The sequence below is a fragment of the Furipterus horrens genome, unplaced genomic scaffold (genome assembly GCF_987537825.1).
Source record: "Furipterus horrens unplaced genomic scaffold, mFurHor1.1.pri manual_scaffold_3, whole genome shotgun sequence".
Taxonomy (NCBI): domain Eukaryota; kingdom Metazoa; phylum Chordata; class Mammalia; order Chiroptera; family Furipteridae; genus Furipterus; species Furipterus horrens.
Window position 1 is genome coordinate 43,752,704 of NW_028327173.1, and position 27,320 is coordinate 43,780,023.

Consider the following 27,320-nt stretch of genomic DNA (forward strand, 5'->3'; position numbering starts at 1 on the left):
AGGTGCTGAAACATCTGCCAACAGACACAAGGTATTTATTTATTATTGGAGTATGTCATTGGAGAAAATAGTACGTCGTCTTTCTAGAAAAAGAATTTCCAGGATTGGTTTTTAAATGCAGGTATCACAGACCTAACTACTCCCACCTTTGAGGAGTGTTGAAAAGAGAAGTAACAGGGCTTGTGAACGTCAGTCAAGGTTAGCTCAAGTGCCAGTGCCCAGCCCAATGGGAAACTGTGTCCATGGAATTTGAAGGAACTAGATAGTGAAGAGGAAAAGCAGCTTTTCAGCAAAGGCCCTTTAAGTCCCAGTTCAGGAAATTATTAAATTCATTAGCCAGAGACTTACAATCAGCTATTACTGTCCAGCTAAAAGAAAGGAAAAAAAAAAAAAACACAATGCCAGCAAATGTTTTAAAACTACAACTAAACAAAAGTCAGGAAGCGTGTAATTAAAACTGTACCTTTATTGTATTGTAAAGAGTTTCACTGTGACGTGGAAAATATTTAAAGGAGAAGGCTGTTCAGCTAATTTGTCTGCAAGCGAACTGCTTGGTGGAGAACTACCCTAAATTAACTGTAAGGCCACCCACTGAGCCAGCCTCATAAAGGGCCAGGGCTGCTCTGCTTGGTTTTGTGTAACATTCAATAATTACTAGGTAAATGCATAACTAAAAGCTCTATTACACTAATAATTCGTACTGAGATAGACGTGTGGGACACCCTGCTGGGTTAATTTGTCATCCCCACAGCAAACTTCTAAAAAGAGTTCTTCCGCAGTGGCATAGGTTTAGCATGTTGTCCCCAAAGAGGACAGGTTAGAGCAGTAAAATCAATTGGCTCCTTAATCCCTTAAAGAGGCAAAATGCCCCCAGGGTGAGAGCCAGAGAGAATAGGGTGATTAACCATGTGGACCTGCATTTAAACTCATCTTGACAAAAGCAGCTGCTGTCCTTTGGAAGCGCTCCTCTCTCTCTCTTTCTCCCCCCCCCCATTCTCTCTCTCTCTCTCTCTCTCTCTCTGTCACACACACACACACACACACACACACCATAGACCTATATATGCATACGCAGTGAAGACAGCGGTTACGCACAAGGTTTTTTAGACATCCTCTTTTGATAACACTTCTGGGTATCATTTGTACTATTACTCACATAATCAGATAAATCTCTAGCAGTTCTTTATTTTCTGGTTTAGCTTAATATAATGTTGATTCCACATTTAGACCCATTCTCTATGTTTCTTTTTTCAGAATAGAAAAAGTCAATATTAGACTTGTATTCTCCTCTTTATGCAGACTGTTTCCTTCTATCACATACACACACACACACACACACACATACACAAACACACACACAATTGCTGTTTTAAATATGAAGCTCACATTTAAGCTTCAGTGCAGGGTTTTCAACCTTTCCTATTGACAGAACCATAAATCATGTTAAAGTTAAGTGAATTACTGTAGCATGGAACTGTAGCTTTAACAATGTTTATGTAGTATCAGCTTATCATCCATGTAGGCAAAGAGGGGTGAGCACTGATATTTGAAATGGGAAGGCACAGCCCTATTAATGTGGCTGCAATATCACAAGAGTCACCCATTTCTTGCTGCATCCTTTCTATTGTCGAAACTGGTGTTTTTAACCACATGGATGGAATGTTTTAAAAATGTATAATTCTGCAGTAAATTTACATTTATTACTTACAATTTCTTCATATTCAGTGGTGGTTGCTTTCTCCCCCAAACAATTCCTTTTTCTTGTGTGCAGGACAAGTGTGAGGAACATCTAAGTTGCCAGGTTGTAATACAATCCTATGGGACCTATGAACAAAAATTTCTGGAAGGAAATAAACCATTTGACCTCTGAAAAATAATTCAAATGGGAGTAGCAGAGTGCAGTGGGAGAGCATGGTCTATGGAGTCAGCCAGGAGAGAAGTCAGGTGCTGGCCAGCCACTTGGGATCTGAGTAAGCTTGTGTAAGTCCCCTCCCCGCTACTTCCCACCTAGTACAAAACTAGGCGAAGGCAGTGAAATGTCATATGGAAAGGGCTTAGTATGTAGTAAGTCGTCGACAGCCGTCCGTCTCGAGAGAGGATGGTGTAGCTCCTTAAGAGTCTATCTGCACCGCCGAGAATGGCTGTGCAGTCTGACTCGGGAGTGACACGGTATCTGTCTCCTCCCATGTTGAATCGACATCTTGCGATGACGCTGGAGTGTCCTCTCCAGTGAAGCTGAAGCTACAGAGCCTGGGCAGGGTGATATGGAGGGTCTGCTGTTGCCCATGCAGCAGACCCCCCCTCTCTTCGCAGCTGAAGGGTCCAAGGGAAAGACGGAGTCAATACAGCTTGGCTTCAGGTGCGCCGCAGGAGTTGCCGGTGTTGACTACAACGTCAAACCGCCTTAGGGACTCCGGCTCCGGATTTTCTGTCGGGGTTTACTCCCTTAGCCTTTCCCCTGAAGAGGTATGCCGCAAGGCAGCGGAGGTTTTTTGGAGTCAGAGTTTTCCTTCTCTGATTATGTAGTAAGTATGCTACTAAATATTAATGAACTATTTACCAGATTCCCCCTGTCTACATATTGTTGTTTACTTCCTTTGTATGTGGTTCTCTTGAAAGGATCTGCAGGTCCTTCATTCCTCACTCCCTGTCCCCAGTTCTCTCAGCTTTGCTCATGTGGGTCCAGAAGGAGTCTGTGCCTCTCCTCTCCTGGGGGGAGCCACACATGCCTAGAAGAGGAGGTGTGGTCTTGGGGAAGAGAGCCAGCCGGGTTACCTTCTCCCATCACTCTTGTTCAGCTGAAAGGACAGGAGAATCTCCGCAGTGGGGCAAGTGGCCCGTCTCCCGCGATGGGTAGCCCTTTAGCCATGGTGGAGACTTTGCTTTGGCAGGTCTTCATTCAGGGATGGCTCTTGCTAAATGGGTAAGCACCTCTGTTGTTTACAAGGATCTGTCTTACGAGAACCAATTCAGCAAATAATTATTAGCACTTATCACCTGTCAAGCACTGTACTAGGTCCTAGGGAACAAACCACAGGAGCCAGTCCTGCCCGGACAATCTGCAGAACAGACAGACATTAAACAAGTAATTATTACTAGGATGAGATTAATTAGTGGGGCATACAAGAAAGGGTTAATATAATATAGCACAGGTATTTAAAGGATTTGTGGGGATTTGGGTTTATTTGGGTCAGTCTGTGTGGGTCCCTTTCGTTGGCATGCAATATGAATCTAGAGAACCTTGTCATCCCTGAGGGACTTCTCTAGGTCATCTTGAATCCCCAGATTCTTGAATACCAAAATAAAAGTTGTCGAATGGTTACATACCCAGTAATGAACACACAATATGTTAGTAAGGACTCTTTCAAGTGAAATATTCTTACAAGTGAAAGAAAACCAACCAAACTGCTCCAAAAGAAAATCATGGATTGATGCATATAACTAAAGAGTCTGGAGGTTATGGCATCAGGTAGAGCTGGATCCAGATGCTCAGGTGATACCTTCAGAAATCTCCATATTTCTCTCTCTCAGCTCTTCTGTTGTTTGTGTGAGCTTCACTCTTAGGTTAACTCTCCCCAGACTGTGGCACTAAAGAGGTGATCAGCTCCAGGTATAGTCCCCACCAATGTAACAATCGCAAGGGAAAGGGAACAGCTTTTCAGAGTAGATTAAGGAAAGGTCCTGCTCATGGATGCTTATGGCTCTGGTCAGCCCGGTTTGGGTCCTTTGCTCACTTAAAACAATCCTTATGTCTCGGTTACATGCCCACCTAAGAGCCAGAGGGCAGGGTTAAGTCCTCCCAACCTCACAGGTTGAGGCCAAGGGAAGGATAGTTACCCAAAGAAACATTAAGGCTCTGTCTCCAGGGGAAAGGGTGAAGGACTGCTGGGCAGGCAAGCTAATAACTGTTCCTGGCAAGAGATAAGAACAGAGCTGTCCTGAGCACTGGGCAGTGGGCTCATATCACTCACCAGCCCAGTGACTGACTTCTGCAGTAAAATCCAGGCCTTGGAGAAGTAATGATGAGTCCGTGCCAGGGACCTCCATTTATCTTGTGTCGTCCCCTTGCATTGTATGCTCTGATTACTTTTCATACATCTTAATTTATTATAAAAAACAATTCTAAGAATAATGAATAAATCAGAGTCTAGCAGCCTGTCTGGAACATAGTAGATTCTCGACACATTCTTTTTAAATGAGTGAGCCCCACTGTCTGTTAGGCACCTACATACACTAATTAAAATCTTCAGAAGAAAATTCTTTATTTGTCCCAGTTTACCCAATTTAAATGCAGGCTCAGAAATGTTAGGTAACTTTGCCTACATTAAAACAGGGAGTGACTGATTTCAAACCCAGAATAACTGAGCTCTAAAACACTCACACAGACATATAGTTTCCCTTTTGCAGTAGCAAAGGCTCAGGCACATAGGAGGCTGACACAGGGCTAGTTGATACCCAACCTGGGATAGAAACTTGATTCCATGTGTAAAGTACAGCATACGGAATATAGTCAGTAATATTGTAATAACCGTGTGTGGTGTCAAATTGGTATTAGACGTATCAGGGTGATCACTTCGTAAGTTACATAAATGTCTAATCACTGTGTTGTACACCTGAAACTAATATAGTATTGCATGTCAACTGTAATTGAAAAATTAGATAAATTAAATTTTAAAAAAATACTTGATCCCCTGACTTCAAACCCCAGACTGATTTTTCTCATGCTTCCTCCCCTTGTATAAAATCTACCAACAGTGGGACTAAATCCTTATATCCCATTGGGTGAATCTGGGAAGCTACTCCACGTTCAGGAGGATACTTTGAAAGTAACCAATGGCTCAGGAGAGGGGCTTGAACAACAGTGTGAGCCTGGCCGCTTGGTGGGGCAGTGCTGCAAACCCACCGTGACTTTGTGTTTGTCCTCGGGTTTTGTTTGCTTATTTGCTTGTTTTTGCCTTTTTGTTTTTTAATATCAGCAAAGATCTTCAAAGAGCACCGGTCCCAGCACTTGGCAGTCCTCCAAGAGGCTGTAATGCATCTATGGATTTTACTTTTGAAATTCTCTTCTATGACTGCAGTTTGTAATCCCAGCACACTTCCACCAGATCATTACCGAATTCCCTGCCTCATTCAGTTAACCTCTGTGATCATCCAGTCTATAGGGGTTGGATTTTCTTTTTCATGTTTTGATTTTCTTCTTCATTTCTTATCACCTAGTATTGCTTGCATAATATGCAAAAGCTCATATTCCCTTTATAGAACTGGAGTCTTGTCAGCTTTGCTTATTATACCGTCATTGTTCGTGTCTCCGATAATCCCAGCTGTTGTGTGGTATTTGACCGCATTTCACATCAACCACCATGGCAGCTTGGGCAGTTAGTGCAGGGATACAGTACGTTCAGAGAAGAGGTCCTGTCAGCATCCGGAGGCTGGAGCGCCATCTCACAGAGCTTGAACTAGCGCACTTGGGGTTTTTAAAACTGAATAGTACAGCCTTCCCAAAGCCAGGTATCTCAGAGGTACTCTAGAACTTAATACCCCAGAAACACTTTTAAAAAATAATTTCTTTTAAAAGACACATGCTCCCTTGTTTCATGTTTTTTAGATTTTAGTGTTATTACTATGCGTCAATTGTACAGAATTATTTGTAAGTGTAATCCCACAGGCGGAATTCTCTATGCCAGTGAAAGGTACAGCTCGGTGAGCTTTAGCAGTTGCTTAGTTCGTACTCCTTATTTTGCAGAAGAGAGAACTAGAGGAGAGAGAAGTTGCCCACACTTATAAGCCAGGTTGTGGCAGAAACAAAACTAACACCCAAGTCTTTTTATCTAAGTAGAAAATTATCCTAAACTATACCCCAGATCTTTCAAAAAACTTTTTTTTGTTATTTATGGAATCTTTTTCAAGAACTTCGTATTCATACTGACAGTACATATGATACTTTCATCAATATTTGTTTTCATTTATCTATAAGAGACAGATAGGCAACAGGCGCCTCTCACTCTTACCATTCTTTTCCCTGTGTGTTCTGCAATCAGCACATATGATCAAATTCCATTTGATTCATTTCCCATCCCCATCATTACCTGTAATAATATAACCAATAACAGAAACTATGTATTGATCACTGAACCATATAGTCAGGAACTATGCCATATGCTTTATGTACATTGCCTCATCTAATCCGCGTAGCAAATCTATGAACTATTATTAGCTCTATGATACAGATTGTAAAACTGAGTCATAGAGAAGTTCAGAAACTTGAAGCATGGCTGGTAAGTGACAGAGCTAGAGGTTAACCATGTCTCTCTGACTCCAAAGCCCACGGTCCTCACATTTTACCACTCTACTTTTGTGGCTCCTGGGTTTAACTTGAAATGATACACACACACAGATTTGAGAAACCAGCACAGACCAAGGTGTGTTAAATAGTGGTGAAGTGGGACATTCAAAGAGCTACAGTGATGGGGGAGGGGAGGGGAACTGGGTGAAGGTGGTCAAAAGATACAAACTCTCAATAAAGAAAAAAAGAAAAGCTTACAATGGGTAGTTAGTGAGATGTAGAAAGCAAGCAGATTGTCTTAGGGAAACTTCAGAAAGGTGAGGCTTTAGCAGAAAGGCCCGCTGGGGCAAAGACACAGTTTGGTAGGCAAGAGGTAGAAGGAACAGTGATTGTCAAGCGCTCAGCATACAAGCAGAGTGTGGCAGGTGTTTGGAAAATGAACAGGAATAATGTGGGTCTGCACCAGGGGCCAGCAAACTGGCCACAAGTCAGGTTCAGCCCTCTGTTTTCAAAAATAAAATTTTATTGGAACACGGTCACATTCACTTGTTTATGTAATATCTATGGCTGCTTCTGCACTAGAGTAGTAAGTTGAGTAATTGCAACAGACACCATGAGGCCTGCAAAGCCTAAACAACTTACTCTCTGGCCTTCACAGAAAATGTTTGCCAACTCCTGGTCTAGACTATAAGCGAGGGTATTTGAGCAAGAAAGGTCTTTAAGTAGCTCAAATTGATCTCAATAAAAAATTTAGAAGACCTTGGCGCCTCTCCCCCACCACCTCCCTCTCCCTTTTCCACCTTGCCCCTTGTATGTGCTCGTGTTTTCTCAAAAGACATTGAAATTTGATCTCCACCCTGAAGATCCCCTTCATTCAAATGGAATAGAATACAACAACCGTCTTGGAAATCTATTGTAACATAAAGTTACTTTGTCTGGTAGCAATAATATAAAAATACTGGTGTTTCCCAAGTCACCATGCAGTGCCACATATTTCTCTCATTTGACATACCCAGGTCCTTTCACATGCATCTTGGTGATATTAACCACATGTACTATATGTTTTGAAAACCTTCGCTTGCCTTGAGTCAACGGTTGTTATTTAGAAAGGGTTCTGCCTCCTAAAGTTTTGAAACCCACTGCCAATTCCTCATTCCTTGTCTCTCTTAAAATAAATCCCATAACTTCAAACTCCTGGGCTTTCATAAGTGGCAGGTCTGACTCGTGCATGATTTATAAATGATAGCGATGGGCCATTAAGATGGATTTCTCAGCTTTAGGTAGGCTATAATGGTGTTATACATTGTGGTTTTGAATTTCTGAAGAAGCAAAGTACATAGTAGTTGACAACCCAAAAGATTGAAGTTCCATTTGCCCTTATGGAAGACTTTTTTTTTTAAGTACTTTCTTTTTCTTCCACTTCCTTTTTTTTTAGAGCTCTGCCCTATTACAATCTTTATTTCTAAATATAAAGTAGTCAGGAATTCTCAATGCCACCTTTTACTCCATGGAAATGGTTATTGGAGTCTAAAGAACATCTTTCTGCTGAAGACAGATGAGTCGCTTTCCCTTGTAACAGTGCTAACAGAGAGAAGCGGTGTGGCCTCTCACCTGTTGCCACTGGCCCAGTGTTGATTAATGGTGAGACTGTGAAGTTTTGCAAACACCAGAATTTAGGATTGATCATTCTGTTCTGGAAGGGATGAAGGCTTTGTGTAGCACTGCCGTGAGAGCACGCTGCACCTGAAGCGGGGGGGATTAGATTTTATTGTTGTGCCCCTCTCTAGAAAGCTTCTCATTGGAGCTGCCCATAGCACAGAGTAGGAGTTAGATGATGCCAGGAAGCAAATGCTAACATGAAAAGAATCTGAGTCTCTGTCCAGTCTGTGAGAATCTGCAACAGTTCATGGACAAAGAATAAAGCAATTCAGACAAGGTCAGGGATAAAAAGAAGAACATATTTCAACCTGTGAAATTTTGGTTTGAGGAAAGATGTGAGAGGGTTATTACAATTCTTGGAGGTTGAGTTTAGGCAAAACCACTGAAAATCGTAAGGAGGGATTGCTTTCTGTCCCTTTTTCTTTCCTAAAATGTATAATGAAATACAAGGTTCAGAATTCATCTGGCTATGCCTCCCTGACATCATCATCTTTTAGCTAGAATATGTGTCTAAAGGCACATATGACCTCCATACAGTGGGCTCTCAGACTGAGAATCACTTGTTGGATCTTATAAGTCTCTCAACGCACAGTGATATATTATAGTAATGACCTTGACCTTCCCCTTCCCTAGTCTTAATCGGTTCTACTTTAAAGGAGGAAGCATTTTAAGTTAAATATTTATATGTTAAATTATATTAAATTTTAAAATTGTTTCTTGCAAGCTAAAAGCAAGAGAGTGTTTTAAAGAACTGGGGGGCGGGAGGAGTACAAACAAGTCAACTAATCTGCCTGACCTGCTTTCTTTTTGTACTAAGTATCCAGTAATATGATCATTTTGTAATAAATAACTGAGCCGTACACCCTTTGGGAAATTCTGGTTCTCTATTTCTTTAATTGTGGCAACTTTGTTCAGAATATATAGGTAGTGCTGTTCCAGCCAAGTAACCTAATCTAATTTTCTTCCTTCCCATCTTATTTTAATTCCTTGTGAAAATCCCAAACAGTTGTTCTAAACAAGTCTGGCCTGTGGTTAAAGTTTAAAACAGTAGTGAGATCCTTCAAGAGGGGAGTGTTTCTGACACTCTGCTGCTCCTGGCCTAGGGTACTTAGAGTATCAGACCCCAGAAGCAGCCAATTTTGTAGTGCCTTTTAATACACAAAATTGTATTAACATCAACATGGATGCAGATGGATTCACTGCAATAACTGTAACCACTTGAGAAAAGCCTTTATTGACTCTCAAGTAAATAATGCACATTTTAAAGGCTCTAAATATACATTTACATAATGTGCTATAGTTTTTTATTGTGTCAACTACTCACACACACACACATCCATAAGAAATGTTTTTCTTTATCAGAAATTTGGATTCATACCATTCTTTGTGCATGGCATTAGCCCCACGCCAGATTCATAATAGGCTTCTTTTATAGGGCCTGATATGACAATCTCAGAATACACTTAATGAATTTTACTGATTGAGTGATTGATTCATTTCACCCCATTGACACTTTCTGAAATAATTTTAGACTATTTAGACAAATACTTAGGGACTCTAAAAACATCTAATCCAAGATAAAAGAGAGAAAACAAGAAATGGAATAGAAGAAAAAACCAATTTAGCCCACATTGAAATCTTAAGTCCGAGCTTTAGAGCAATGGAGGAAACTTATGGCTCTCATTGTTCAGTGGAAGAGCATGACTGGCAGGTTATCCAGAAAAAGAGCATATATTTAATCATATTTAACGTAACTTTGCAATGTCTATAACACTGGTTTCTGCTTGAAGAAATTAAAGCTTGGGATCTTGAATGATTTATCCCCAGTTCTACAGTGACCTGATGGCTGAACCAGAAAGTGTGAGGCATGAGAAAGCAGGGGTTGTGAAGGATGACCCTTTGAAATGCAGACTCAGCAGCTGTCTAATCAGAATCTGTAGGCTAAATGATTTCCTGGTATTAATTAAGAATTAATTGATTCTTATAAATTAGTTATTGTAGAATTAACTCCATATAGTACCATGTATTCTCAGGTTTCTGTTAAACTCTATGCCACAAGGAAAAGGTGACTAAATTGTTTTAAGTGAAATATAACAAAGAAACTAAGGTCTAAATTTATGCATTCATCAGTTGCTTCTTATATGTGCCCTGACCAGGGATTGAGCCCACAACCTTGGGGTATCAAGACAATACTCTAACCAACTGAGTGAGCTACCTGGCCAGGGAAACTAAGGTCTAAATTTAAGTTGTTAATGGTTTTCTTTTACATATTTAACAACAACAAAAAGGAGCTGAGGAGTTTTATTAACAAGTAAGAGAGGGATTCCAAGATCCTGTTGAATTGTTTCCTCTATCAAGGCTCATTCACTTTGATCGGCCTGATCTTTGCTCAAGTGAATTTTTCCATTGGGCATCATTCTCTGTTGGCCACCATGATATCATAATCTAACAATCACTCATCACTTTTTATTAAGCACCTAAAACATTGCCACTTTATCATTAAGGTCTGCTCCCAGGGGCCTTGACAATGGAGTTGCCACCGTAGTCATTTACATGCTGCAAAAGTTGTTATGCTCAGTACATTCCCGGCCTCATTTGGGAAATGCCACATTCCATCCCTAACTAAAAACTGTTGAGCCAAATGCAGGGCACTGGGTCAAGGTGCGTTGCTACCAGCAAATTAGAACATACCATATCAGATGAAAAAAAAAATTCTTTTGGTTCTTTTACACTGCACAGTTGCAGAATAAAAGATGACCAGGGCCGATTAAGTTTTTAGTTTGTAGCTTTTAATTCAGAGACTATCTGGATCCCAAGATTTATCATTCATTGTATGAAGTCCTAAGTTTGATCAGTTTGTCTATAAGATCCCTGGATCTTTGGCAGATTTTTAAAAAAGTTTTAAATTCATATTTAATTACATGGTGATTTTATTAATTTCTCCACCACTCATGTATTCAGTCATTCATTGTACTATTGATAGATATTAATTGAGTGCCAGATATGTTCTGGGGATATGACAGTAAAGCATTAAGTGGATGGAAAAAACTGTTTACTAAGGTAAAGAAGACTAGGAGAGGAGCAAGTACAAGGGCTGGATGGTGACAAGAACTCTGGTTTGAATAGGTTATGTTCAAAATGCCTTCAACTGTATGATTGAAGACAAAACTTTGTGTTGGCTCAATTCTGCATCCCAAGCCCGAAGTCGGAGCCTGTGAATACTTACTGGATAAATTAAAGGTCACATGAATGAAAGGGTCCCATTACGTCATCTGCAAGACGGGGACCGGACAGTTGCTTCTTCTCCCAACCCCACTTTCCACTCTTTAAAAACTACAGAAAATCGTAGCCATTCCAATTATTATTCAGAGAACTCCACAATCCTAAAGCTCTCCCAGTAAGGAACAAAAAACCCACACCTGGAGGTCCATAGGGACGCATCCTTTCTTATGGTCCTCAGCCACGCTGACGGGGGAGTGGGAGAAAGGGTGGCCTGTCTTGCTTAGGTTTCTCTTCTCTTGGATGAGTCACCCTCAGTATTAGGAAAATTTTATTCTCCCAAATTTGGAGTATTCCTTTGTTTTCTCTTTGCAGGGGCTGCTTGAGTTTAAAGAAAAGTGAGAAAAGATAAATACTCTCCTCTGCTGTTTGCTCTGGCCCTCACTGAGAAGTGAGAGCAGCTAGCCTGGCATTCCTTGCCCTGAGTATCTGCAGTCCTCCCCACGGTCTGCTCTTAAACTGCAGGAGGCTTTATCCATCACCCTTCCAACTCAAGGGCAGAAGTTCTCTCAGAAAAATTATTCAGCACCTCACATAAGTTTTTAAATCTAATGTTAGCATTTTTGTGTATGTGCCAGTAAAATTTAGCAGTGTTCAAATATAAGGGAATAACAGTTTTCTGAATCTTTTTATCAGTCCTTAGGAGCAAAAGGCCAACAGTTTAGCAGGAGTCACTGCCTAGGCTCAGCCTGTGGGTTCTCCTGCTCTCAACATTATGCATTTCTGAGTTTGGCTTTAAGTGGCAAAAAAAAAAAAAGTGACAAACCTTCCATGTAAAGTGAGGCACCCAAATTGCACAGGTTCATTAAGTGATCATTTACTACATACTTCAAAAAAATTTCATCCTGAATTAGTCCCTAGAAATTTCCTTGAAAGGGATATAAGAGCTTTAACAATGAATTATTGCCTATGTATTGCTCAGCATGAAAGGGGGTCCATATGTGCAAACTAGAATTTGTCATATGTAATGTCAGTTAAATCAGGTCTAATCTACCAAATACATTTTTTATTGCTTGCTTCATTAAAAGAGCTCTTAAGGTAATGAATAATCTTCAGCTTCACCAAGGATTATTAATGCCTTTATAACTCATGTCCACTGAAAATGGAAAGACAGCTTGAAACTCTCCCCTAATCTAACCTCCGTGTCTGTCTTAGAGCCGTAAGGAAGAAAACGTATCGGACCTCTCCAGTGCTGAGGTCCGTCACGTGAGCAATACTACGAATGGGGTCAGGATAAAAGGGAGGGCATTGAATCGGATTTAAAAACTGTGATAAGGCATGTCTTTCTCTTCCTAACGCTGCTATTTTCTTTCCCTACAGCAAGTCCACATGCCACACCATCGACTCTTCATTTTCCGACGTCACCCATTATCCAGCAGCCTGGGCCTTACTTCTCACACCCGGCCATCCGCTATCACCCTCAGGAGACGCTGAAAGAGTTTGTCCAACTTGTCTGCCCTGATGCTGGTCAGCAGGCTGGACAGGTGGGGTTCCTCAATGTAAGGAAACCTCTTTTTTTTTTTTCAATTTCTTTAAAATATTAACTGAATGTAAAAATAACAAGGGGAGACCTTATGACCATGTGACATTGTGCTCTAATGTTGTGCTGACTAACTGCGGGTAAATGTCATATTTATTCTAGATTGTGGGAAAGTTAACTTACTCTGAGAGTGATTGGCCGGGATTTAAAAACAGTGTTTGTGTTAAGTTCGCAACTGTCAAGTTTATGGATATAAATCATCTCAAGGGTGAACTCTATAACCTTCTAAGGTCCGTGGGTTGATAATTCCACCTCATGCATACTAACCCGAGGGCTCACACAGTTAACAAAATAGAAAGACCAAATAATTTTAAATAATGATTTGGGGTGGTAGGGAGGGGCAGGGGGATAAGGGGGCACAGATGTTTCAGATCAACTAAGTTGATATTTTTTAAAAATACAGTCTTCTAACACTTTAGATCAAGTTGACCAGTACTTGAACTCAAGATACTAGAAGTACAGTTTATTATGGTTTGTTATTTCTGCAAGTAGTTATCTTTCCCACTTATCTTTGTATAAAGCTAAACAGAATTCAGTAGTTTCAAATGAATGTTTTTATTTTTTTCTCAACAAAACCCAAACAATCACAGTTTGAAATAATATTCCAAATGTAAAAGTAATTTTTAAAAATTACAAATTTTATTTCAGTGTAGGTCTAAATATTTACAATGGATAGCTGTATCCCAAGGCCAATAATAATAATAATGAATAGTAAAATGATGACCAGCATGAAGCCTTTTTTCCCAATAACTGCATATGAAGCCACAGATTAGCCATAATTATTATTGCCTAATTTAAAATATTATATCACATTGCCCTATCACTGATTTTCCTCCTTGCAGAAATACCTGATTCTGCATATCTGAGACAGAACAGGCAGCTTTGACTAATGTCTGGTGATGTGTTAGCAGATACATTTCTGTCTAGACAACAAATCAATATGGTGCCTTTTTTCTTTTTGCTTGTGTATTCATTTGCTTGGCTTATTTTAAAGGGTTCACTTATGGACTTTTAGCCCACTCAGAAATAACACTCAGGCAAGTTTGTTGGCAAGAAAGCATAGCATTCTGATTGTCAGACAAGATAGTCTTTGAGGAACAATACTAAATATATAAGTGAATGTTGATGAGGCAGTGAGTCTGCCTCTGCAGAATTATTAAGCTTAAACTTAAAAGCCAGGGACAATAGTGTCTCCTGCAACTGAATTTTGATTCAGGACTATAGCCTAAATACGAGCTCTTATTATTGCATGAAGAGCGTCACTGAAGTCTGGAATCAGAAAAATCACTTGGGAAACCATGAAAAAGCTGAATCAAACATCTGACCTTTAAATTTCTAACTTCTTTTTTTGTTCAAAGATTTTATTGATTTATCCTTAGAGAGAGGGGAAGGGAGATAAAAGAGAGGGAGAAAAACATCGATATGAGAGAGAAACATGGATTGGTTGCCTCTCGTATGCGCCCCGACCACCGGGGACTGAAACTGCAACCCAGGCATGTGCCCCGACTACGAGTCGAACTGGCGACCTTTCGCTTTGCAGGAGGACACCCAGCCAACTGAGCCACACTGGTCAGGGCTCTAACTGTTTTTTTAAATGGTCTTGACATCATCCTATATAACTGTCAAATGCCCGATTTTGTATTTTGACCTGAAGGCAGGTCTTTTCATGCAACTCTTTTGAAAAACTTGAAAATAAAATGGATTTTATTGCTTTCTTCAGAGGGAACATTTCTCTTGTTAAAAAGCTGTTATTTGGTTGTTCTAACATTAGACAACTAAATAAATATGACTCTTAATGGGATATGCGTGTACAATATAATTTAAATCAAAGCTACAAGTAATATTTTTTTCTTAGCAAAATTTTAACTACTGAATTCTAAAGTTTCTATGCCTGATATACAATTTGTGTAAGAAATTTTGTATATTTACTTAACGTATTTATTAAGTGTTATATAATACCAACTTTGAGGAATGAAAATAAACTGTATTTATCTCAAATGCACATTTAGAAAGCTTTATTATATCTATATAAATAGACATGGAATAATTCTGCAATCTCTAAATACTTATATATTAAATAAATATTTAATAATCATGAGACTGATGACAAAGGTAGTGTTTCATGCAGAATTGAAACATTCCAAGCAAAAGTTTACAGGTCATTTCACGGAACCAGATGCAAAGAAGGTCAACGTAATTCAAAAATAAGTTTAGGATGCATTGAGCCAATGTATCTAAGATTGTACTTCTGTAGAATGCCTTAAGAACAACCCAACAAATCTTTATCCATCTGCTCTTATGGGAGAATTCAAGTAGCTAGAATACTTAGTAATTTATGTAAAAGGGTCCTAATGCATCTTCTGTTTTCAGAAGCAGCTAATAGTTCATGTCTGTTTCTTCTTTTTCTTGTGCGTGTTTTGTTTTGTTCTCACCCTCACAGCCCAATGGGAGCAGCCAAGGCAAAGTGCACAACCCATTCCTTCCCACCCCAATGTTGCCACCGCCGCCGCCACCGCCCATGGCCAGGCCCGTGCCTCTGCCGGTGCCGGACACGAAGCCTCCGACCACATCCACAGAAGGAGGTGCAGCCTCCCCCACCTCACCAAGTAAGTATGGCTGAGCCAAGGCGCCGGTCCCTGATGAAGCTCTATGCATTTGTCTCCACACCCCCGCTTAGTCTCTCACTGCATAGGCTCTGTGATAGACACAGGTCCCCAGCAATGGCTATAGCAGAGCCAAGACCAAATCAAAGTGAACACCACTCTAGGTGTGGAAATGAATGAGTGTTGGGGTGGACAAAATGGTGTAATTACATTCCCAGAACTGAAATCAAGTTATGAACTATTAAGTTTTGCATATTATTTGAGTGGCTTTGAATGCTGCCCTCATAATTATCAAACCGAACCTGCTTGTATGAATTTTTGTTAGCAAAAATTCCTCATACTTCTGTAAAGCCCTGTCTTCCAGTAACTTACAGTCCCAGAGGAATGCACTTGATGAGCATGAAGGTTATATACCTCATTCGTCAAACAGAAAAAAAAAAGTGTAGATCAAAATAACAATGCAAAAGTGTACGCATTGAACACTCACCACAAGTATGAGTTGGCAGAAGGGATCTGATGAGCTAGTAGTCATCGGCAGTTGGTTGGCTAGGCATGGCAGAGGAAGGAGATAAAAGGTAGAGTTGGACAGAAATAAAAAATACTTGGCTCTTCTATGAATAGTCTGGGACCATGCGATCAGACAATATAGGCTTTCAAAACCTTTTTGGATGATAGGAATCATTACTTGATGAGTTAGAGGAAGAACAGTTCTCCTGATATTTTAGAGATCACAAGGGGACAAAAGTAGCTTGAACACACAAAGTTGGCTTTTATTAGTACCTGGAACAGTGACAAAAACAATGATGGCTGGGTGATGGATGGACTAGTAACCTTGACAAAGGGTGTGATGAGCATCTTTCCTAAAGCTTTACAGAGGGATCAGAGTGTATGAAAGGGTAGGAACTGTGACAGTGACCCTAAGGATTGGAAGTCTTCAGGGAGATCTTCAAAGGAGGTGACAATGGACACAGGGACTCTGCTGGGGGAAAAATTAAAGTAGACCAGGAAACAAGTGTTAAGATCAAGAACTTGAGTAGCAGTTATAGAAGCTGAATGGAGGGGAGCTCAAGAGAGGGATGTTTTATAGACATAAGCTTTTGGGATTGGACAGCCATTTAGATAAGTGTAGTGGAGGATGATCCCAGACCCTCAACTTCCTTATCTTCCAGTGCTGGGGATGTAACGGTATTGGGTACAGGTGGAAAAGGGTCAAAGAGCCTCTGTTGACTGTGTTTTATTAGATTTAGTTCTGTGGACACTGAATACAAAATGCCCAAAGTCCCTCAGGGACATGTCTGACAGCGAACTTTGGGTTATCTAGTATTTATTCACATTGATAATACATGCAGAAGGGAGTGGCATTGTGCATGGATTCTGGCTTTACAGCAAAAACATTGACAGTTCAGGGTCAAATTTGGGGAGACTTACTTCTCCTGGTAGGAGGTGGTTCAACACTTTTCAAAAAAGGAAGCAAGCTATTGATAAGCTTGATCTACAGATCTGGAAGCTCAGCTTAGAAAAAAAAGCTTCTGAAAAGCAGAGGCTCCTAGGTATACAGTATCCTGCTTATTATGTAACATTTTCAAACATGTCAGAGAAATAACCATCCCCAAACTCTGTTAAATTCCAGTCACTGGAGATATTGGCTTACAGATTGGCAGCCACACACTTAATGTCCCTGTATGTGCCTCAGTGTGCCACTTCTCTGTTCCACTCCTCCCTATCTGTACAGGACAATGGCACAGCCCTTTAAAACCCTTGTAGCAATATTCTACCCACTCTGCATAAACATATCCTCACTTCCACTATCAAGCCAATGTTTCATGCATTCATTGTGTGTATTCTACTAATGGGGGTGGGGCTTTTCTGAGTCACCGCAGAAGAATGGAAATACCGTGTGCAGCTTTCGAAGCCCAAAGGATAGGAGCTCAAAGCTCCACCTTTCACATTATTAGTTTCTTCTCAAATCGCAGGTCTTCTCATCTGTAAAATATGGGTGATAATACCTACCTGGCAGGATTGTGTGAAATCAGACATGATAAACACCACTACCAAATAAATCGGAGCATTGTATTATCTGTCAAAACTTTTACCTAGTGGAAGGCATAGAAAGGCTTTATCATCATAAATTTAGGCCTTCATTTCTGGGCTTCCCCGGCTTGCTGAATTCACAGTAATATGTTCTTTCACAGCAACATATATCACCTTACTGTCTTCTCCTTTATCAGTGTGACAGTGATAGTCTGGGAGGCCTGTCATTTATAGCATAGGAGAAGCCTCTCAGATTAAGAATCCCAAAGCCCACTGGTCCATGTTGAGAAGAGATTGACAGCCCCCCACAAAATATCCTTGTCCACACCTTGATTTCTGAACCAGTTGCTAAAGAAAATACAAGAAAAAAATGAGATGGAAAACCAGACTATCACCTCTACTATTAGGGAATTTAGTTTATAACTCTGGGTAAATATGCTGCTGAATTCCACAGGCAAGTCTACCCAGACGCTGGCAGTGCTGGACCACCCAGGCCCTTCTACAGAGGCCCTGCCCCCCTGTGTGGAAATGACTGAATACAGGTCCAGATGGCTGTGCTTCCTGCCAGCACCTGTCTCCCCGTGTGAGAGAGGCGAGGAGGAAGGGTGGGACAAGTCCAGTTCTACCTCCAGTCTCGACAATAGCAAGGAATGGAGAGCAGCCATGGGTTTAAGGAAGGGAACAAATAACAGGCATGAAGTAGTCCCTACCTCCCCTCTTAGCATGCATCTGTGATGCCTACCTTTCTTCATGCATTTATTCAGCCTTCATATACTGAACACATGCCCCATGCCAAGGATCATGTTCACTGCTTGGGATACAGAGACAGTTAATTCCACTCTAAAGAAATGTGGGATTTATAGAGGGAGGCAGCTGGTGAGTGGGTAGGTCCCACACTGGCACCGGGACAGTGGCGTGCATGGGTGCTGCAGGAGGGCTTGGGAGGAGTTAAGGCCAGGTGCAGGGCCTCCAGTGAAGGTTTTCCTTTGCAGGGGTGACTCCTAAGCCATTTCATAAAGCTAACATTCTGGTGTTTTAAATCTGAGAGAGAAAACAGAACTTTTCTCCAGAAACCAGCTTGTGGATCGGGGATGTGTCTAAAATTGGATTACCACTGGATACAAATTTAGGGCAAGAATATAGTTTCATAAATTATGTGCTTGCTTAGAAATTTAAACCACAGGATAGTTGGATCCCGTTTATCAGTTTATTAGAGCTCAACTTAAGCAAGAAGACACAGCATGACCGCGTATCAAGTACAGATGTTCAGCATCCCAACAGTGTGTCCAAAATTGATTTTCAAAAAAAGAAAAGTTTAAAAGTAGAAGTAGGAAGTCATGCCCAGGGTCTCCTGTATTACTAGCTTCCCTGGGCCATGACCCCCTTATCTGTTAATGGGAATGACACCCATTCTCCTAGGCAGATTGTCAGGGTGAGCCAGGGTGACAGATGTGCTGTGCTGTAGACAGTTAAAAGTCCAGGGCATCATTTTAATATCCTCTCATAATGAAGTACAAATGGATGCCAGCCTAAAGCAGAGTATGTATTTTTAAACTAATCAGTTGCCTCTGGCACCAACACTCAACTTTGCAGCCATGGCCAGAAAGACAGGGTAAAGCAGATATGGGAAAAAATTTGCCTATGAAATAAATACATTTTAATAAGAAAAAAAAATTCTTACCATGCCCTAAGAAACCGGAGGAGTAAGGATGGAGATAACAGTTTTGCTCTCTCTCTCTCAAGGAAAGCTTTTGCATTGTTGATTTGTGTGGAGAGGATAGTATGCAAGACCTCTTTGGGCACCATGACAAATAGAAGGGACAACCTGTGAGAGCAGTTCCCAGTGACGTGTCCTGTTCCCGCTGACTGGCTGCCTGTGTGGTTTCAATGCCCAGTGAGAGGATAGCACTTCCTTCATTCATTCAGTAAATACATAGTTATTGACCCTCAGCTACATGCCAACCAGTGTTCTAGGTGCTAAGATTCAGCAGGAAATGAACGAGATGAAGATCCCTGATCATACGCAGCTTTTGTTTTAGAGAGGGGGACAGTAAGAAAATAGTAAGGAAAATAGGTAGGCGTGATATCAGACAGTGCTACCCAGGAGAATGAAGCAGAGGGCCGGGAGTAGTGAGGGTGGGATATAGCGATGAACAGGGGGGTGGGAGAAAGCTTGTCTGAGAAGGGGAAACCTGAGCAGAGACCTCACAGAAACGAGCTGGTGAGCTGTGAAGCTGTAGGGGGAAGAGCTTCCCAAGCAGAAGGAACAACCAGTGCAGCCTGGTGACTTAGCGGAACAGCCGAGAGGCCAGAGCGGTGAGAACAGGTTAAGGGAGTGAAAAAGGAGGAGGAGGAGAGGTCTGAGAGGTAAAGTGATTGACCTTGGGAGCTCAGAGGACAGATCGTGTAGGTTCTTCTAGGCCTTTGGAATTTGCTGAGTGAGATGGGGAGCCGAGCAGAGGAGTGGGACTACCTAGGTTTAACAGAAACATTTTGAAAGCTTTGTGGAAAATAGATTGCAGTAGGCAAGAATTAAAGCAGGGAAACCAGTTAAGAGGCTGCCTGTTTTTTATCAGTAAAAGTAATGGGTGTCTTCTACATGCCAGCCACTATTCTAGGCACAAGGGATGCAGAAGTGAACAAAATAGATAGTCCTCTTCCCTTGTGGAGCTTACATTCTTGAGGGAAGGGACAACCAATAATTATAAGTAAATGCGTAAGTTAGGGATCAGTAAGTACAATGGAGAAAACTAACTCAGGGGAGGAAGTGGCATACTATGGCTATAATCCAGGCAAGAGTTGCTAGTGACCTGCCCCAATGCAGGGGCTGTAGGGTTGGTGAGAAGTATTTGAAAGATGAACTTGATAGGATTTACTGGCACATTAGATGTGAGTTCTGGAGAGAGAAATAAAACCCTAGAGAAATCAGCAATGACTCCTAGGTTTTTGACCTGAGCAACTAGAAGGATAGAGTTGCCATGAACTGAGGTGGGAAAACTGCAGGAAGAGCAGTTCTGGGTGAGGGATGGGGACTGGAAGTTTGGTTTGACCATATTTGAGATGGCAGTTAGGTATGGTACTGGTGAAATCAATTATATTAGCATCCTGCCTGTTTCAGCTCTTTGCAGTTTGCGGCATTTTTCCACATGCATCATCACATTTTGGGGAAGGGACTCCTGTTCAAACATGTAATACAGTGAATGGATATTCCTAGGAGTGCTTGGGACAACACCTCAAGATTAGGAGAATTCTCTTATTATGTTTGGGTCTATTTGTGGTATGATCACTCAAAATGCACTGTTCTTTTTCTCAATTGTATTGTAAGATCCAATTTTTATGTAATATGTTCACAACATATTATGTTTATCTTCCAGAAAATAAGCTGAAGATTGGCATCATAGCCTAGAATTATAATGGAAAGAAAAAACATTTTTGAATTATTAAGGAAGATAAAGCATGCATATTTTCCTTTTTAAAATTCACTTGGAACAGAAATACTCAATTTAAAAATGTGTAAAAGATTCATAAACATTTTTTGTCCATGAACTTTTGATTTTTTAAAACTAGAATTTTATTAAAATAGGGGCATGTAATAACAAACTTCCTTCATTATCTATTTTTATATCTTTGATGAAAGAATATGAACCTATTAACCAAGAATATGATAATAATCTATAATGGAGTTGGACATTTTCTGGTATAATAATAAACATATATTCAGTGCTTTCTGGTTGCAAAACTTTTTTACACATATACAGTCTCTCATTTCAGCTTCCTTTGATTCCTATAAGGTGAGGATTTTATAGACAAGGAAATTGAGATTAGAAAGTGGAGGTTACTTTCCCAAGATTGTACTTTGTGGCTTGATAGGGACTCAAACACAGACCTTCGCATGGTCTTTCTGCTACTTCATACTGTACCTGGACCACTTACAAAGCAATGTGACATGATTTCTGGTTACCTGGCAGCCACAACTGCCTGCTCATGTCTGAAATTAATAATAGCAAAGTATTGAGCTTTTACTAAGATGTCAAGCACTTTAGAAATGTTCTCATATGTATTATCTTGTTTGAATCCTCACAGTAATCTTATGAAATAAATATTTTAAAAAGTAAATAGCCTAATTGAGAAAGACAAGGCAGACAAAGATAAGGTAACTTTCTCAAGATCACTGAGCCACATGTGGCATGATCATGATTCACTCCTGGCCACCTTGAACCTGTAGTTCGTACACTTGGCCACAGCATCCTGTGAGTATCTGTGCTTTAGCCCGAAGCTTCCATATGTTAGCAGTGAAAACCCAATCAGAGAAATATAGAGGAAGATGTTAGTGGTCATTTATACTTTCATATGAATTGGTTTCTGTTGCTGAGAGTAACCCTTCTTATCAGGGAAAAGAAGAGAGCAGAAACTTTGGAGGGAGATAAAACAATAACAGCAAAAAGGTGAAAAATAGGAGCTGTTGATAAAGGCAGATTTCCTTTATTCATCAGGACTCTCCAGAGCTTGATTGTTGGACCATGAATTGCTCCAACCTCTTCAGAGGGCAATTTAATTTTTCATTATTTACATATATAAGTATTTATATATGTAAATAATGAAAAATTAAATATATATAATGTTAGCCATGCATATAGTTGGAATGTAAGCAAAGACATACCTCAAGTAATTATTGCAACATTGATTTTAATAAAAGATTGGTAATACTAAAATATCCACCAATATGATATACATTAGGAACCTTTTAAAAATAGATAGGTTTATATGAATTCATGGGATAACCTTTGAGTTATATTAAGTCAGCAAAGGAGAGTGCTAAGAAGTGTGTATAGAATACTGCCATAGAGTAGGAGATAAATGTATACACACTTCACTGTGTGTTGAAGGACAGAAACTAGTTTGTTGGGGGATAGATCTTTAGTACCTTATTCAATGAGGATGAAAGATATTATTGACTTTTTGATATCAAATATAATGAGTTCTTTATTTTTATTTTTTAAGTATATTTTATTATGTTGTTACAGTAGTTCCAATTTTTTTCCCCTTTGCTCCCCTCTGCCCAGTAGCCCCTTCCCTCCAGCAATACCACATCCCTTAGTTCATGTCCATGGGTTGTGCATAAACGTTCTTTGGCTTCACCCTTTCCTATATTATTCTTAACATCCCCCTGTCTATTTTTGTACCAACCAATTATGCTTCATAGTCCCTGTACCATTTCCCCATTTCTCCACCTCCCTCCTCCCAGCTGGTAGCCCTCCAAATGACCCCCATACCCATGAATCTGTTCCTATTCTGGTTTGCTTAGTTGGATTTTGTTTCTATTTTTTTTAGATTCAGTTGTTGATAGTTGTGATGTTGTTGTCATTTTAGTGTTCATAGTTTTGATCTTCTTTTTCTTAAGTCCCTTTGACATTTCATATAATAATGGCTTGGTGATGATGAACTCCTTTAGCTTCACCTTGTCCGGGAAGCACTTCATCTGCCCTTCCATTCCAAATGATAGCTTTGCTGGATAGAGTAATCCTGGTTGCAGGTTGCCTTTCATCACATTGAATACTGCTTGCCAGTCCCTTCCTTCCTGCAAAATGTCCTTTGAGAAATCAGCTGATAATCCTATAGGCACCCCTCTGTAGGCAACTCTCTGCCTCTCTCTTGCTGCTGCCAGGACTCTGTCTTTATCTTTCACCTTTGGAATCTCAATCATGATGCATCCTGGTGTGGCCCCCTCTGGGTCCAGCTCACCTGGGACCCTCCATGCTTCCTGGACCTGTATGTCCATCTCCTTCGCAAAATTTGGGAAGTCTTCCTCATTTTTTTCAGTTCTTGCTTCCTCATTCTGCACTGGTTGACTGTTTTTTTCTTCCTTATGTTCCAAATCATTGACTTGAACCCCAGTTTCCTTCCCTTCATCATTGGTTTTGTGTGGATTTTCCTTTGTTTCACTTAGCATAGCCTTCATTTCTTCTCTTATGTGTTTGCCATACTCAAGAATATCTGTCAAGCCCATGAGCATCTTTATCACCAGTGTTTTGAATTCTGCATCTGTTAGGTTGTCTATCTCCTCATCTGTGAGGTTAGCTATCTCCTCGTCACTTAGTACTCCCACTGAAACCTTGATCCATTCCCCCTTCTGGGCCATACTTCTCTGTCTCCTCATTCTGACAGGCTCCTGTGTTCGTTTGCCTCCGCATCCCAGGTAGAGCTGTCACTCCTGTTATGTTGTAAGGGGCGGAGCCTTATGGATTCATCAGTACAGGGCGACATGTTTCACCACGTTGTGGCGCTGTATGTGGGGGAGGGGTCCGAGAGGGAACAATGCCGCTTGCCCAGCACTCGCCTCTTTTCCAGGCACCTCTCCCACTTCCACACCAGACTGGGGCCCCTCTAGCTGCTGCCCTGGCCGTCATTCCCAGAGTGGGTGGGTCTACAGACATTCTAGGACTCTGGGGGCCCTTTCAACAAGTGGACTCTGCTGAGAGACCGGCAGTTTCTGCCTCCACTCCGACCCCCACTGGTCTGCACAGTCAGAAGCACTGAGGCTTGATTTTCCCTGGTATTGGAACCGTGAGCTGTGAGGTCTGGTGAGGAGCTGGGAATGCTCCCCAGTCGTCCCTTCTGACTTTTTAAAATGTGAGCCCATGCATTCTGCGGCCCTACCACTGCTGCCACTGCTGCCACCACCACATCGCATCCTCTCTGCCCTGGCTCCGCCCCTCCTGTCTGTCTGGATGAGTATTTCTTCTTTATATCTTTGTTTGCTGGACTTCCATGCAGTTTGATTTTCTGGAACTTCTGGTTGTTTCTAGTTTTGAGGTAGTTGTGTTCCTTCTTTGTTGTGGAGGAAGATGCAGCATGTCTGTCTTCGCCTCCATCTTGGCCAGAAGTCCACAATTATCAATTTCTTTATTTTTAAAAATATGTGTCCAATCCCTATAGTGACCAAAACTCATACATCCACATGTGCGAGGTGGGGGCTATTCATAAGTCCTACAAAACCCTTGGCAATTTTTATACATCTAGGTTTTACTATACTAACCTGAACTTTTTGAGTCTGGCAGCGAAATGTGTGCTCTTCCTGGTAAGCAATGATAGCCTTTTCCCTGGTATAGAATTTGGTACAGAGTTAGCATTGTCATTCTCAGTAGCCATTATTTGGTCACAAGTTCTGTTTTAGGATCCTACTGAATACAAATGTACTCTCTTAAATCACAGTTTTTCATAAATACTTTTTTCAGAGTATTTCTACTTTGTGTACAGTCCAATTTTTTAATGTTTAAATTTGCACAGGAAAAAAATAATTATTGAAAATCAGGCACTTCGATGGTGTTTTGATGTGTGTTATTTTAGTTGCATTTTTCTGTTACTATAAATCTGACAAAGTGGAATGTCAGTCCTCTTTTAAAAAAGAGGAAAGTGAGACTAAACCAGGATTCAAACCCAGGTCTGTTGGACTCCAGAGCCCAGTTGTTTCAAGGTATATCGTGCACCTTTGCTTTCAAAATCCTAAGACACTCTGTAAAACAGAAACAAAAACAGGAAAAAGAGAGTAAGAGATGAACATTGCAAAGGAATGAGAAAAGAGAACAGGCAATGGAAGATTATATTTGTTAGGGTATCTTAAGCCATTCAGGTCTTATTTTTGCCACAATATTTTACTCTTTCAGATGAAAGCTGAGTTTTAATATTTTCTTTATAAAGGTAGTGTTGGAAACTTGAAATAGAAGAGTATGAAAAAAGAAAGTATATTCTCCTATAATCAACTACTGATAATATTTTGGTCCTGAATTTCACCCAGTTTTTTAAGTGGATGTTCATATGTATATTTGTGTATGTATATACACACATTTATATGATAGCAATCTACTGAATATAATATTTTGTATGCTGTTTTCTTGATTGCTATTTTATGCCTTTCTTATTTCATAAAAAGTTAGGAAATGTGATTTGAAACCATTTTTACTTACTCCCCTGCTATAGGGCATTAACTTGTGTCCCAGTCTATGGAACACATTCCAATATATACTGGATTCTTTATACAGAGAGGCCAAGAGAGGTTAACTGGGTTGCCAAGATCACACTTCTAGCAAAAAACTGAATGGATTCAATCTGGGATTTTCTGGTTCTGGAATTTATTTTCTATTGACTACATTGCACTGTTGCAAAAATGAAAGTATTATTGGGGTTTTCAGGTTCTAGTTGTATTTATTTTACTTAAAAATTACTGGAAGGTATTTTAAAATCACCCATAAAATCAATCTTCAGAAATAATCATTTTCTGTGCATATTTTAAACTGATTAATCATGATAGATGTCTGTGTGTGCATATATGTATGTATGTATATATATATGTATATATATATATATATATACAGTTTTGTTAACTGTTTTTATTCATTTTATTTCATTTTCTAAACATGTGGTGGCATCATTATTTTAAAACATTTTTAACAGCTGCAAAATATTTCAATGTATGAATAAAGCATTAACTTAAAACTTGGTTCCAATTTGTTGCTCTTGTAAGTAATGCTGTGACGAACATCCTGGAGCATAAATTTTATCTGTACTTTTAAGTATTTGTGGAGGATGAATTCCTAGAAATAGGTTTCCAGAGTTACATTGCCTTTCCAGGGGCTACAGAAGCCTTTCAAAGGGAGCAATCCAATATATTGATCTAAGTTTCTTTTTTTAGTAAACCGCAGCTGAATCCAGAGTTTATTTTCTGTAGCTATTTAATATAACTTTTGCCTGTGCCTACCCATATACATTGTTGCTTCTGATCAATAAATATGTTCTATCAATTGAACAACACACAGCATACACAGAAAAAAAATGGCAGTTACAGAATTCAGGTTAGCTATCAGAAATAAATTTAAATGAACTGAAACAAGGCTGTATTCTTACCCTTTAAAACTATTACGAAAAAGCATTATAGGCCATTTAAACAGACTGCGTCCAGGAGACATTTTACAGTGTCTCTTTATGACACAGATTTTAGTAACATAAGGTCAAAGTGCTGCCAGTGTATATATAAGTTGCTCTTATCCCTTTCTCCCCATCTGCACACATGAATTGTCTTATACCTTCCTTTCTGTATGTTTTACCCCAAATCATGATGTGCTAGAATCCTTACCTTTCAATGAAGATCCTTAATATAGATAGAAATGCAAGCAGAGCAAGGCCATCTGGCTAAATTGGTTCTTTTCCTGATTTTTGTGAACTATTGGCACATTAGACATGTCATGTAAATTGTTACCATACATGTTAAGTGATGCTAATATATTAAAGTTAGAATCCACCTGCTTTTCAGGAAGAAAGCCGGTGGGTATGTTGCTCTGTAGTAATTCACTAGTGATAAGTAGGTTTTCAATTCATGCCCCCAGGGCTGCCTTTTTGTTGTTGTTATTGGTAACTTGTTTGTAGAGACAAAAGATTTGCAGAGATAATAGAATGAGGTAACTGCACAGATGTGATCAAAATAATGGAAATTCAGTGTGGTTATCTTTAGATTTCAAACATCTGGATGGAAACTACAACATCTATTCAATCGTGTGGGAATTTCTAAATCTCTGAGTACTTGATCACATATGAGCAAAGGCTGGTCTTCCTTGGCTATATAATTATATTAATAATGTTAACTCGGGCCCCATAAACTTGTCAATACCAATAGATTTCTCGGGAGGGAAAAAACACTCCAATATCCTCCAGCATTTCTTATGTGACCTTACAACAAATAGTGCTGTTCAAGTTCCTAAATGAGTTCAATTGTAGCAGGTTTCATTTAGAAACTAGCCAATCTATTTTCTAATAGTTTCTGCTTTTTTTTTTTTTTTTTTTTTTTTTCTAGAAATGAAAGTTTTCTCACAGGGATTTTTTTTTTTTTTTTTTTTTTAAATAGCATGCGGATGATAGCAAAGGTGGGGAGGGT

General features: G+C 40.0%; 1 protein-coding gene across 2 annotated transcripts in view; it reads left to right on the forward strand.

The window, feature by feature from the left end:
* The window catches only part of NFIA (nuclear factor I A), a 362,734-nt gene that overhangs the window by 294,212 nt on the left and 41,202 nt on the right, over positions 1–27,320 (forward strand). For both annotated transcript variants that reach the window (XM_090269546.1, XM_090269545.1), the window contains exons 8-9: positions 12,542–12,720; positions 15,202–15,367. In XM_090269546.1, coding sequence (XP_090125672.1) covers positions 12,542–12,720; positions 15,202–15,367 — 345 coding nt within the window. The remainder of the gene's footprint in view (positions 1–12,541; positions 12,721–15,201; positions 15,368–27,320) is intronic.